At 35.7% G+C, this 14,127-nt stretch overlaps 1 protein-coding gene across 5 annotated transcripts in view; it reads left to right on the top strand.

Moving 5' to 3' along the window:
• The window catches only part of EDA (ectodysplasin A), a 404,383-nt gene that overhangs the window by 277,815 nt on the left and 112,441 nt on the right, over positions 1 to 14,127 (top strand). For all 5 annotated transcript variants that reach the window (XM_047092557.1, XM_047092556.1, XM_047092555.1 and 2 more), the window contains exon 2: positions 2,401 to 2,506. In XM_047092557.1, the coding sequence (XP_046948513.1) occupies positions 2,401 to 2,506 (106 nt within the window). The remainder of the gene's footprint in view (positions 1 to 2,400; positions 2,507 to 14,127) is intronic.

The following is a 14,127-nucleotide window of genomic DNA, read 5'->3' as shown; positions in this document are numbered from 1 at the left end:
TGGGCTTTTACCATAATTTGGCTATTGTTGATAGCGCTGCTATAAACATTGGGTTGTATGGGTCCCTTTGAATCAGCATTTTTGTATCCTTTGTATAAATACTTAGTGGTGCAATTTCTGGGTCATAGGCTACCTATATTTTTAATTTTTTGAGGAATCTCTATACTGTTTTCCACAGTGGCTGCACCAGTTTGTATTCCCACCAGCAGTGCAAAAGTGTTCCCCTTTCTCCATATCCTCATCAACATTTGTTGTTTCCTGAGTTGTTAATTTTAGCCATTCTGACAGGTGTGAAGGAAATACAACAGACGAACATAAGGGAAGGGGAGGAAAAATAAAAAGAGGGAGGGAAACCATAAGAGGCTCTTAAATACAGAAAACAAATTGGGGGTTGCTAGAGAGGAGGTGGGGGCATGGGCTAAATGGGTGTAATGTTTTTTTAACTTAAATCCATAGTGGACTGGGGCCATTTACAGTCTACTACATTTTCAGTAAACCCTCAGTTAAATCATAGATTGTAGACTAATTTCTATCCAAATAGCTGAAATTTTAGCAAAGTTATCAAGAAAAATCTTCTATCCAGAATCACTTGTTCTTCTAGAGTTGGAAATGATTGAGGTTTCATTGTAAATAGCAGTTTGGGTTTATATTATTAGTTGTGTGATAGCTTATTTAAATTGTCAGTTAACTGTCTATGGGCTTTCTGGAAACCTAGCCAGACTTTATTATGTTTATTCTATGGGAAAATCCATTTTAAATTCCAATCAAGTGATTTAAGAATACTGCTCAGTTGAACTGTGTGAAATTGCTGATATTCAAGCATTTTGGATACAAAACAATGGCAGTTTCAAATAGTTCAACCTAAATATTTTTTTAAAAATTTTTTTTAATGTTTATTTATTTTTGAGACAGAGAGAGACAGAGCATGAACGGGGGAGGGTCAGAGAGAGAGGGAGACACAGAATCGGAAGCAGGCTCCAGGCTCCAAGCTGTCAGCACAGAGCCCGACGCGGGGCTCGAACTCACGGACTGTGAGATCATGACCTGAGCCGAAGTCGGACGCTCAACCGACTGAGCCACCCAGGCGCCCCCCTAAGTATTTTTAAATACAACCCAATGGCAATTTGGAAATTATATATTCATTTATTATTTTTATATTTAATACATGAATATATTCTTCAAGACACGAACTATGTGTGGTAAGGCTGTTTGATGTAATTGTTCTATGTAAACAGTAAACCACAGGATTTTGAAAAAAGTTTGTATGGAATGTTAGGGCCTTTTTAAGTCTTACCCATTCTTTTTCCAGTTAATCAGAGATGCAGGAGATATGAGGATTTTTTAATTCTTTTTTGAACTGACAATAGGGTGAAAATGCAGATTCGTTTCTTCTTTTTTAACTCTCAAAATAATCAGTGTATTGTGAAGATTAATTTTAATAATAGTAATAGCTAGCATTTATTGAATGTATATTAAATGCTGGGTACTGTACTAACCCTACAACTACTTTATGAGCAAAGTACTATTATTATCCCAATTTACAGATGAGAAAAATTAAAATTTAAGTAACTTGCCCAAGATTACACAGCTATAAATGGCAGAGTCAGGATTAGAATCACTCTGAAACCTACTACTCTGTCCATGGTTTACCTCAATCACATTTTTTGAACCGCAAAGAAGCATTCGTGTTAAAAGATTATGATTGACTTAAACAAGTATATATTTAAGCTATGATTATTGTTAGTGAAACCAGGCCCATTCACATATGAAACATTGTATTATTATGAAAGATCATCATAAGGCAGTAGAGGACTAAGTACCCAAATGAGTCTTATAGACCACGAGTGCTGTAGGAGTCCTGTAGGAGCTTTGGAAAGGGACAGAATAATTGTGTGCTTTGTCGTGACTAAATCCCAGAAGAATGTGGACATAACTCATACTATCCAATCATAATTGGATGCACAGCATTCTAGGAACAAACCAAAAGTTCGTCACAAATAGGAATGTGGAAATGTCATGGATGGATAATATTGAAGTCCAAGAGGGGGGAGCAAACTTAAGTCTAATTCTGGACAGACATCAGTATAATATGTGAGAGAAGTTAGAAATTTGTGACTGGGCTCTCTAAACCCTAGAAATATGTGGAGAAGTGGGACTTGAAGGATCACTTATTAGGTATTTGTAGAGAGGGGATTCAGAGATTAACCAAAATTTCATAGTTGGAATGATTGGCATAATGCATCAAAAGTAAAAGGATTTATATAGTGGAGAAGATGGGCTCAAGCTTTAGACACAGTGAATTTAAGGTGAAGGTAGACTGTCTACAGAAAGCCAGTTTTTTATGTTGGCTATTGGTTGACTAGAGTCAACCTTTTACTCATTTACTTTTTTTTTTTGTAGGTGGCCCTTCTGAATTTCTTCTTCCCTGAAGAAAAATCATACTCTGAAGAGGAAAGCAGGCGTGTTCGCCGTAATAAAAGAAGCAAAAGCAGTGAAGGAGCAGATGGTAAGTCTATCTGGGTCACAGAAGATTTTTTTCCAGCCTAATATATGAATCAGTCGATAAACTTGATATAAAGCTGATTTTATAAGGATCCTCTTTCTTCCAATCCCAGATATTTTCAGTCATTTCACAGTATATGTGAGAGCCATGGTAGCATTTATATCTCTCATGATCACCCTCCATAAGGACCTCATCTCTCCTGGAGACACCCCATATCTACTAAGGCCACCAAGAGCATTCAATCCTATTCTTCCAATTGACAGAATGTCACGGTGGCACTTACATGATGTGTTAATTCCAATGGTCATTATGTCAATGTTGGTATCAGCTACCATGCTCAAACATGAACTAGAACTTTTAGAACTCATCTGTAAACTCCTTGAGGGCAGGGGTTCATTTCTCTTTGTATAACTCGAGACTCTAGCCTAGTGTCTGGCAAATTGTTGGTGTTTTAATGTAAGTTGATGATATTGATTTCCCCTTCAGCTAGGTTATGATGTGCCATGAAAACCCTTCTTACTGATTTGAGTTACAACAGATTTGAGTTAACTAGCAATACATTTTGTGGGGCATAACAAAATGTTGCACTAGCTCCTACGCAGGGTCATTGAATTGCTCTGTTTCAACATCACTCTGTCAAATGACAGAATGTACCTCTTCGTCACAGGAATTTGTAGAATGCAGAGCTCTGGACTGCTGCAAAACCATCTGGATTTAAAGACAGCATGTATCTGTCTACATCTGCCAAAGATATATGCCGGTGGGGGAGGGAGGTGTTACAAAACAATATGACTATATAAAGATTAAAATGAGATTTTTGAGCTGACATTTGTCAATGTGAGTAAGGGCCAATGATGGAAGCAATTCCAGAAGGCATGAACTATTGAAGAAATGGAGCCAGGAATTTGTCAGTAGGAACAAGAAGTAGAACTAAATGAAGTCTGAAAAGGACTCAGAACAAGGACTCTGTAATTAAACAGGAGAGTCAGAAAAATTAGATAAGTGGGACATTCTAGTCTCTGGAAGTGGCAGCATTATTGAGCCCTCAAATGGAGAACTGGACCAGTGAGGCCATTCTCGAGAGCAGACATTTTACATATAATTGATGACTAAGTTCAAGCCTAGGAAATGCAGTCCATGAAGTAAAAGGCACCCATTTTTCACACACTGCTTACAGCCAATTTCCTGGAAGTCTTCAGAAGGCTATGTGGAAGCTGCAAACTGAGAATTATTGTCCCTTTCCTCTCCTAATGATCTCACCCCTTTGATGCATGTAGGTTTTTCTATCTTTGACTCCTCCTGAGGCTACTTCTAGAACCACTAAATCTTTCATATTCCCTGGTTGTTAAGGAGGAGAAGGAAGAGGTTGTAAGAGCAATATCACCTTATGCAGTGGGCATATTCTTCCTTTCTCCAAGTGGGAAGTCTAATAGATTCTAAAATTTACCTCTTCATCTGGCCTACTAAGTTTTCTCTTAAACAAGGCCACTTCTTTCTCTCTCCCAAACCACTTTATCTGGATCTAGCTACCAGCATCTCTGCTTGTTCTTTACAGTGTTTATTCTGTTTTGATACAAAGTATTTTTGTCTCTAGACAAGGCTGAAACTTCTATTATTAATTTGTATCACTCCTTATCTCATTTCCTCCTGGTCTGATAGTCACTAGATTCCAGTCCCTTTGTGTTGATGCCATATTTCTCATACAATACCAGATATTTTTTTCTTTAAAAAGTATACCTAGGAGGAATCCAAGAGCCCTTAGAGTCAGGAATATAGAATGTCTGGAGGTCGTGGGATTTGAATAAATTTCTAGCCTTTTACCTGGGAAGCTACAGAACCATTTCTTTACATGGGGTGGGTGATCCAATTACTTGTAGAGTGGGGAACCAATCCAAACATCCTTTACTTTTGAACCATTCCTATTACTCTATTGAGTGAATGCTATATTTATTCAATGCATTTATCAAATATTTCCTGAGAAAATATAGCACCTTATATAATTCTAGATTTGAAATGCCAGAAGGATAGTGGTATTATCTGTTTTGTTCACTTTTATATCTCCATGGCTTAGGAAAGGACCTGGTACATAGTAAACCCTTTTTTTTCTAAGTTTTTCTTTAATGTTTATTTATTTTTTGAGAGAGAGACAGAGTGCGAGCAGGGTCTGGGCAGAGAGAGAGAGGGAGACACACAATCTAAAGCAGGCTCTAGGCTCTGAGCTGTCTGCACAGAGCCTGACACGGGGCTCAAACTCACAAACCGCAAGATCATGACCTGAGCCAAAGTTGAACACTCAACTGAGTCACCCAGGTGATCCCATAGTAGACTCTCAATACATATTTCTTAATGCCCTCAAAGAGTTTAACTTACACTGTAAAAAGATGGGCAATAAACAACATTGGTGGTAGTAAGTGGTAAGGAGAGAAATATAGCAGTGTAAAAGGGAGAGAAGGTGATGGTGTATGATGTAAAGTGATCAGGGAAGGTCCCACTAATAAGGTAATATTTGTGAAGAGACTTGATGAAATGAAGGTGTGGGCCCTGCATATAATATTTTGAGGAGGAAAGGGAGAGAAGAAATAGTGTATACAAATGCTCTGAAGCAGAAAAACTTTTGGTATTTTCTAGAAAGATCAGTGTGGCTGGGAACAGAGTGAGCAAGAAAGAGAAGGAAGGAGATGAGATCAATTAGCAAAGTCAAATATAGACCCTTGTAAGACAAGGTAAGGACTTTGACTTTTACACTGTGTGACATAGGGAATGATTGGAGGATTTTTGAATGGAGGATTGGCAAGATCTGACCTCTGTTTCAACAGAATCTCTCTGTCTACTGTATTGAAAATGGCTGAAGGGACTGTTGATGGAAATTCAAACCAGTGCAGCCACTGTGGAAAACAGTATGGAGGTTCCTCAAAAAGTTAAAAATAGAACTACCCTATGATCCAGTAATCCCACTACTGGGTATTTACCCAAAGAATACAAGAACACTAATTTAAAGGGATACATGCAGCCCTGTTTATGGCAGCATTATTCACAACAGCCAAGATATGTCAACTGCTCAAGTGTGCATCAACTGATGAATGTATAAAAAATATCTGGTGTGTGCATGTGTCACACACACACACATGCAAACCCACATGATAATAAAAAAGAATGAAACCTTGATATTTTCAATGACATAGATGGAGCTATAGTGTATAATGCTAACTGAAATAAGTTAGAGAAAGATAAATACCATATGATTTCACTCATGTGAAAATTAAGGAATAAATGAGTAAAGGAGAAAAAGAGAGAGACAAACTAAGAAATAGACTATAGAAAACAAAGTGATAGAGGGAAGGCAGGTGGTGGGATGGGTGAAATAGGTGATGGAGATTAAGGAGGGTACTTGCCATGGCGAACACAGGGTGATGTATAGATTTTTGGAGTCACTATTTTCTATAACTGAGACAAATATAACATTGCATGTTAACTATACTGTAATTAAAAATAACTTAATAAAAAATAAATAAGAAAATAGATGTAGGGAGAAAGAGCAGAAGCAGAAATACCTGTTAGGGAAGTATACCAATAATCCAGGAAATAGATAATGTTGGTTTATACCAGAGTGGGGACAATGTGAGTGGTTAGAAAGTGGTCAGATTCTGAATACATTTCAAAAGAATAGCTGACAGAATCATCAGATTGATTAGAAAAGTGGTATGAAAAAGAAGAGCCAAGGATGACCCCACAGTTTTAGACTTAAGGTACTAGAGTAGTAGAATTGCCATTTCTGAGACAGGAAAAAGCAGAGGAGATGCAGGGTAAAATTTTGCAGAGAAAGAATAAAAAAAACTGGAGGTTTAGAATGGTTTTAAACTTAAGTGACTATGAACTTAATATAGACTGCTATATTCATAAGATGTTATATATGAATCTAATGGTACCCACAAATCAAAAACCTGTAATAGATACAAAAAATGAATAAATAAAGGAATCCAATCATATCACCAAATAAAGCCATCAAACCACGAAGAGAAAGAGAAAAAAGGAACAGAAAGGAACTTAAAAAACCCCACATAAAACAAGTAACAAAATGGCAATAAGTATATACCTATTAATAATTACTTTGAATATAAATGGACTAAATGCTCCAATCAAAAGACATCGGATGACTCAATGGATAAAAAAGCAATGCTGCCTGAAGGAGACTCATTTCAGACCTAAAGACTCTCGCAGATTGAAAGTAGAGGGATGGAAAGCATTTGTCATGCAAATGGAAGAAAAAAGGAAACTCAGACACCAATACTTCTATCAGACAAAACAGACTTACAAGATTGTAACAAAAGAGAAAGAAGAATACTATATGATAGAGAGCAATCCAACAAGAGGATATAACAGTTGTAAAAATTTATGCACCCAATATAGGACTTCCTAAATAGAAAAAGCAACTATCAACAGATGTATACAAACTGACAGTAATACAATAATAGTATGAGACATTAACACCCCACTTATATCAATGGATAGATCATCCAAACAGAAAATTAACAAGGAAACAATGGCTTTCAATGACACACTGGACCTGATGCACCTAATAGATCATACCTACCTAAAACAGTGGAATACACATTCTTTTCAAGTGCACATCCCAAACATTTTCCAGAATAGATCACATGTTAGGCCACAAAACAAGACTCAATAAGTTTAAAAAGGTAAAAGTCATATCATGCATCTTTTCTGACCACAGCACAATGAAACTCAAATCAATCACAAAAAATCTAGAAAAAACACAAATACATGGAGGGTAAATAACATACTTGTTAACAATGAGTGAGTCAACCAAGAAATCGAGGACATAAAAAAATACATAAAGTCAGATGAAAATGAAAACACAATGATCCAAAATCTTTGGGATGCAGCAAAAGCTGTTCTGAGAGGAATGATTATTGGAATATAGGCCTACATCAAGAAGCAAGAAAAATCTCAAATAACCAACCTAACCTTACACCTAAAAGAACTAGAAAAATAAAAACAATTAAATCCAAAGTCAGTAGAAGGAAGGAAATAATAAACATTAGAGCAGAAGTAAATGAAATGGAGACTGAAAAACCAATAAGACAGATCATTGAAACCAGGAACTCATTCTCTGAAAAGATCAACAGAATTGATAAACCTTTAGTCAGACTTATCAGAGAGACAGAGAGGGTGGCACCTGGGTGACTCAGTCAGTTAAACATCCAACTCTTGATTTTGGCTCAGGTCATGCTCTCACAGTTGTGACATCGAGCCCCACATTGGGCTTTGTGCTGGACATGGAGTCTGCTTAATATTCTCTCTCTCCATTTCCCTCTGCCCCTCCCCATCTCTCTCTAAATGAAAAAAGACAGAGAGAGAGAGAGAGAGAGAGAGAGAGAGAGAGAGAAATAGATGAAATCAGAAATGAAAGACAAATAAGAACCAATACTAGAGAAATACAAAGAATTATAAGAGAATATTATGAAAAATCCTATGCCAACAAACTGTACAACCTAGAAGAAATGGATAAATTCCTGGAGACATAACCTTCAAAAACTGAAACAGGAAGAGTTATAAAATTTGAATAGACTGATTTCTAGCAATGAGATTGAGTTACTCAAAACCCAAACAAACAAACAAAAAAAAACAACTCCCAACAAACAAAAGGCCAGGACCAACGTGCTTCACAGGTAAATTCTGCCAAATATTTAAAGAACAGTTACTACCTATTGTTCTCAAACTATTCCCAAAAATAGAAGAGAAGGGAAATCTTCCAAATTAATCATATGAAGGCAGCATTATCCTGAGACCAAAACCAGAAAAAGACACTACAAAAAAAAAACAAAGAAAGAAAGAAAAACCTACAGGCCAACACTCTAATGAACACAGACACAAAAATCTTCAACAATATATTAACAAACCAAATACAACAACACATCCCAAAACTCATTCACTACAATCAAGTGGGATTTACTCCAGAGATGCAAGTATGGTTCAGTATTCATAAATCTATCAATGTGATACATCACATTAACTACAGAAAAGATAAAAATCAAAATTGATGCAGAAAAAACTTTTGACAAAGTACATCTATTCATGATTAAAAACTCTCAACAAAGTAGGTTTAGAGGAAACACCTCAACATAATAAAGGCCACATATGTAAAAACCACAGCTAACATCATACTCAGAGGGGAAAAACTGAGAGCTTTTCCTCTAAGATTAGGAACAAGACAAGGACATCCATTTTCACCATTCTTCAACATAGTACTGAGGTGCCATTCATAGCAATCAGACAATAAAAAGAAATAAAAGGCATCTAAATTGGCAAAGAAGTAGTAAAACTTTTGCTATTTACAGAAGACATGATACTATATATAGAAAACCTGAAAGACTCCACCAAATCCTGTTACAACCAATAAATGAATCAGTTTGCGAGATACAAAATCAACATACAGAAATCTGTTGCAATTCTATAGATGAACAATGACGAAACAGAGTAATTAAGAAGACCATGCCATTTATATTTGTACCAAAATTAATAAAGTACCTAGGAATAAACTTAACCACAGAGGTGAAAAAACCTGTGCTCCAAAACCTATGAAACATTGGTGAAAAAATTGAAGATAACACAAACAGATGCCCAAGTGATTGAGCCACCCAGGTGCCCTGAGAAAAAGGAAATCTTATTCACTGTTTAAAGGAATGCATATTGGTGCAACCACTGTGAAAACAGTATAGAGATTACTCATGAAATTAAAAATAGAAATACAATATGATCCAGTAATTCCACTGCTGGGTATTTACCCAAACAAAATGAAAACAGTAATTCAAAAAGATATATGCACCCCTGTGTTTATTGCAGCATTATTTACAAGAGCCAAACTATGGAAGCAACCCAAGTGTCCATTGATGGATGAATAGATTAAAAAGATGTGAGATTCGGTAGATAGATATGGATATGGGTATGGATATGGGTATGATATAGATACATATATATAATGAAATATAATTTGGCAAAAAAATGAAATATATCCATGTTGTTGTAACAACATGGATGGATCTAGAGGGTATAATACTAAACGAAAGAAGTCAGAGAAAGATAAATACCTTATGATTTTACTCATGTGGAATTTAAGAAACAAAACAATCATACAAAGAAAAAAAGGCAAAAAGAACAGACAAATATAGAGAACAAACGTGGTTGGCAGAGGGGAGGTGGGTGGAAGATGGTTGAAACAGATAAAGGGGATTAGGAGTACACTTACCTTTTATTTAGATTTTATTTAATCTAACATACAGTGTGATATTACTTTCAGGTGTATAATATAGTGATTCAGCACTTACATACATCACCTGATGTTCTCATAACAAGTGCACTCCTTAATCCCCATCAACTGTTTAACCGATCCCCACCCCCACCTCCTTTCTGGTTACCATCAGTTTGTTCTCCATAGTTAAGAGTGTGTTTCTTGATTTGCCTCTCTCTCTCTTTGTTCCCTTTGCTCCTTTGTTTTGTTTCTTAAATTCCACATATGAATGAAATCATATGATATTTGTCTTTCTCTAAATGATTTATTTCATTTAGGATCCTAAGCTCAAGTTCCATCCATGTCCTTGCAAATAGCAAGAGTTCATTCTTTTTTATGGCTGAGAATATTCCATTTTATATATATGCTACATCTTTATCCATTCATCAGTTGGTGAACATTTGGGCTGTTTCCATAATGTGGCTATTGTAGATAATGCTGCTATAAACTTTGGGGTACATGTATCCCTTTGAATTAGCATTTTTGTATTCTTTGATAAATAGCTAGTAGTAGGATTTGTGGATCATAGGGTAGTTCTATTTTTAACTTTTTTGAGGCACCTCCATACTGTTTTCCAGAGTGTTTGCACAAGCTTGCATTCCCATCAATAATGTAAGAGGATTCTCCTTTCTCCAAATCCCCTCCAACACCTGCTATTTTTTGTGTTGTTGATTTTAGCTATTCTGACAGGTGAGAGGTGATGTCTCATTATAGTTTTGATTTGAAGTTCCCTGATGATCAGTGATGTTGAGCAACTGTCTGTTGGTTATCTGGATGTCTTCCTTGGAAAAATGTCTATTCGTGTCTTCTGCCCATTTTTACTGCATTGCTTATTTGGGGGGTTTTGATTTGAATAAGTTCTTCATATATTTTGGATACTAACCTTTATCAGATATTTCATTTGCAAATACCTTCCCCCATTCCATACGTTGCCTGTTGGTTTTTGTTGATTGTTTCCTTCACTGTTGCAGAAGCTTTCTATTTTGATGCAGTCCCAATAGTTTATTTTTGTTTTTGTTACCTTTCTCTCAGGAGACATAGGTAGAAAAAAGTTGCTATGGACAATGTCAAAGAAGTTACTGCCTGTGTTTTCTTCAAGTATTTTAATGGTGTCATGACTCACATTTAGGTCTTTATTCAATTTTGAGTATATTTTTGTATATTCTGTAAGAAAATGTTCAAGTTTCATTTTTTTGCATGTTGCTCTCCAGTTTTCCCAACACCATTTGTTAAAGAGACATTCTTTTTCCCTTCGAATATTCTTTCTTGCTTTGTCAAAGATTAATTGACCATTTGGTGTGGGTTCATTTCTGGGATTTTATTCTGTTCCATTGATCTATGTGTCTATTTTTGTGCCAGTACCATACTGTTTTGATTACTACAGCTCTGTAATATAACTGGAACTCCGAAATTGTGGTAACTCCAGCTTTGCTTTTCTTTTTCAAGATTGCTTTGGCTCTTTAAGGGTTTTTTATGGTTTTATGAAAATTTTAGGATTTTTTTTCTACCTGTATGAAAAATACTGTTGGTATTTTCATACAGATTGCATTCAATATGTAGATTCCCTTGAGTGCCATAAACATTTTAACAATATTTCTTTTTCCAATCCATGAGCATAGAGTGTCTTTCCATTTCTTTGTGTCATCTTCAATTTCTTTCATCAGTGTTTTATGGTTTTCAGAGTACAGTTCTTTTACCTCTTTGGTTAAGTTTATTCCTAGGTATCTTATGGTTTTGGGTGCAATTGTAAATGGGATTGATTCTTTGATTTCTTTTTCTTCTGCTTCATAATTGGTGTATAGTAATGCCACAGAATTCTGTACATTGATTTTGTATCCTATGAATTACTGAGTTTGTTTATCAGTTCTAGCAGCTTTTTGGTGGAATCTTTGAGGTTTTTATGTAGAGTATCATATCATCTGCAAATAGTGAAAGTTTTATTTCTTCCTTGCTGATTTTGATGCCTCTTGTTACTTCTTGTTGTCTGACTGCTATGGCTAGGACTTCTGGTAGTATGTTCACTAAAGGTGGTGAGAGCATATATCCTTGTCTTTTTCCTGAGCTTAGGGATATAACTCTCAGTTTTTCTTGATTAAGGATGATGTTAGCTGTGGGTTTTTCATATACAGAACTTATTATGTTTAGCTATGTTCCCTCTAAAGGTACTTTGTTGAGGGTTTTTATCATGAATGGATGTTGTAACTTTGCCAAATTCTTTTTCTGTTGTCTATTGAAATAATCATATGGCTGTTTCTTTTATTAATGTGATGTATCAAGTGGATTGATTCAGGAATATTGAACTACCCGTGCAACCAAGGAAAAATCCCATTTGATTGTGAAGAATGATTTTTTTAATGTAATGTTGGATGGAGTTTCTAGTGTTTTACTGAGGATTTTTGCATCTCTGTTCATCAGGGAAATGGGCTTGTAGTTCTCTTTTTTTGTGGTATCTTTATCTGGTTTTGGTATCAGGATAATGCTTGCCTCGTAGAATGAATTTGGAAGTTTTCCTTCCTTTTCTATTTTCTGGAATAGTTTAAGAGGCATAGGTATTAAATCTTCACATGTTTGGTAGAATTTGCCTGTGAAGCATCTGACCATGGACTTTTGCTTGTTGGGAGTTTTTGTTTTGTTTTGTTTCTATTAATGACTCAATTTCTTTGATGGTTATTGGTCTGTTCAAGTTTTCTATTATTTCTTCCTGTTTTGGTTTTGGTAGTTTATGTTTCTAGGAGTTTATCCATTTCTTCCATGTTGTCCAATTTGTTGGCATATAGTGTTTCATAGTATTCTCTTATAATTGTTTGTATTTCTGTGCATTGTTTCTTATTTCTCCTCTCTCATCTGCAATTTTATATATTTGGGTCCTTTTTCTTTTCTTTTTGATCCATCTGGATAGAAGTTTATCAATTATGTTGATCTTTTCATAGAACCAGCTCCTGGTTTCATTGATCTGTTCTACTTTTTCATAGTTTCTATATCACTTATTTCTTCTCTAATATTTATTATTTCTTTCATTCTGCTGGTTTTACATTAGGTGTGTTATTCTTTTTGCAGATCCTTTCGGTGTAAGATTAGTTGTCTATTTGAGCTTTTTCTTGCTCCTTGAGGTTGGTCTTTATTGCTATAAGTTTCCCTCATAGAACCACTTTTGCTGCATTCCAAGTGTTTGGGGCTGTTGTGTTTTTATTTTCATTTGTTTTCATGTATTTTTTATTTCTTCTTTGATTTCTGGTTGATCCATGCTTTGTTTAGTAGCATATTATATAGCTCCATATATTTGTGGTCTTTCCAGTTTGTGTGTGTGTGTGTGTGTGTGTGTGTGTGTGTGTGTGTGTGTGTGGTTGATTTCTAGTTTCATAGTGTTGTGGCCAGAAAAGGTGCATGGTATGTCTTCATTGTTCTTGAATTTGTTGAGTCCTGTTCTGTGGCCTAATGTGCGATCTGTTCTGGAGAATGTTCCATGTGCACTTGAAAAGAATGTGTATTGTGATGTTTTAGGATGGAATGTTCTGAATATATTTGTTAAGTCATCTGGTACAGTGTGTCATTCAAAGCCATTGTTTCCTTATTGATTTTATTTCTTTTTTTCTAATATGAAATTTATTGTCAAATTGGTTTCCATACAACACCCAGTGCTCATCCCAACAGGTGCCCTCCTCAATGCCCATCACCCACTTTACCCTCCCTCCCACCCCACATCAACCCTCAGTTTATTCTCAGTTTTTAAGAGTCTCTTATGGTTTGGCTCCCTCCCTCTCTTTTTTTTTTTTCCCTTCCCCTCCCCCCTGGTCTTCTGTTAAGTTTCTCAGGATCCACATAAGAGTGAAAACATGTGGTATCTGTCTTTCTCTGTATGACTTATTTCACTTAGCATAACACTCTCCAGTTCCATCCACGTTGATACAACAAAAAAGACGTCCTCCTATGCCACCATCTTCCCAGATCTCTCCTTATTGATTTTGGTTTAGATGATCTGTTCATTGATGTAAGTGGGGTGTCAAAGTCCCCTACTATTAATGTATGATTATCAATGGGTTCCTTTATGTTTTTTATTGTTTTATGTATTTGGGTGCTCACATGTTGGGTAAGTAAATATTTATAATTACTATATCTTCTTGTTGGAATGCCCCCTTTATTATTATATACTTCCTTTCTTTCTCTCTTGTTTCATTGTTTGTTTTGAAGTCTAGTTTGTCCAATATAAGTATTTCTACTCTAGCTTTCTTTTGACATCTATTCTCATGATAGATAATTTTCCATCTCCACATTTCACTCTAATGGTGTCTTTCAGTCTTAAATGAATTTCTTGTAGACA

The sequence above is a fragment of the Lynx rufus genome, unplaced genomic scaffold (assembly GCF_022079265.1).
Source record: "Lynx rufus isolate CCGP_SWC_20201006 ecotype Redwood Valley unplaced genomic scaffold, mLynRuf1.p SCAF_30, whole genome shotgun sequence".
In the NCBI taxonomy this organism is placed as follows: Eukaryota; Metazoa; Chordata; class Mammalia; order Carnivora; family Felidae; genus Lynx; species Lynx rufus.
This window is presented reverse-complemented; position numbering and strand designations above follow the sequence as displayed.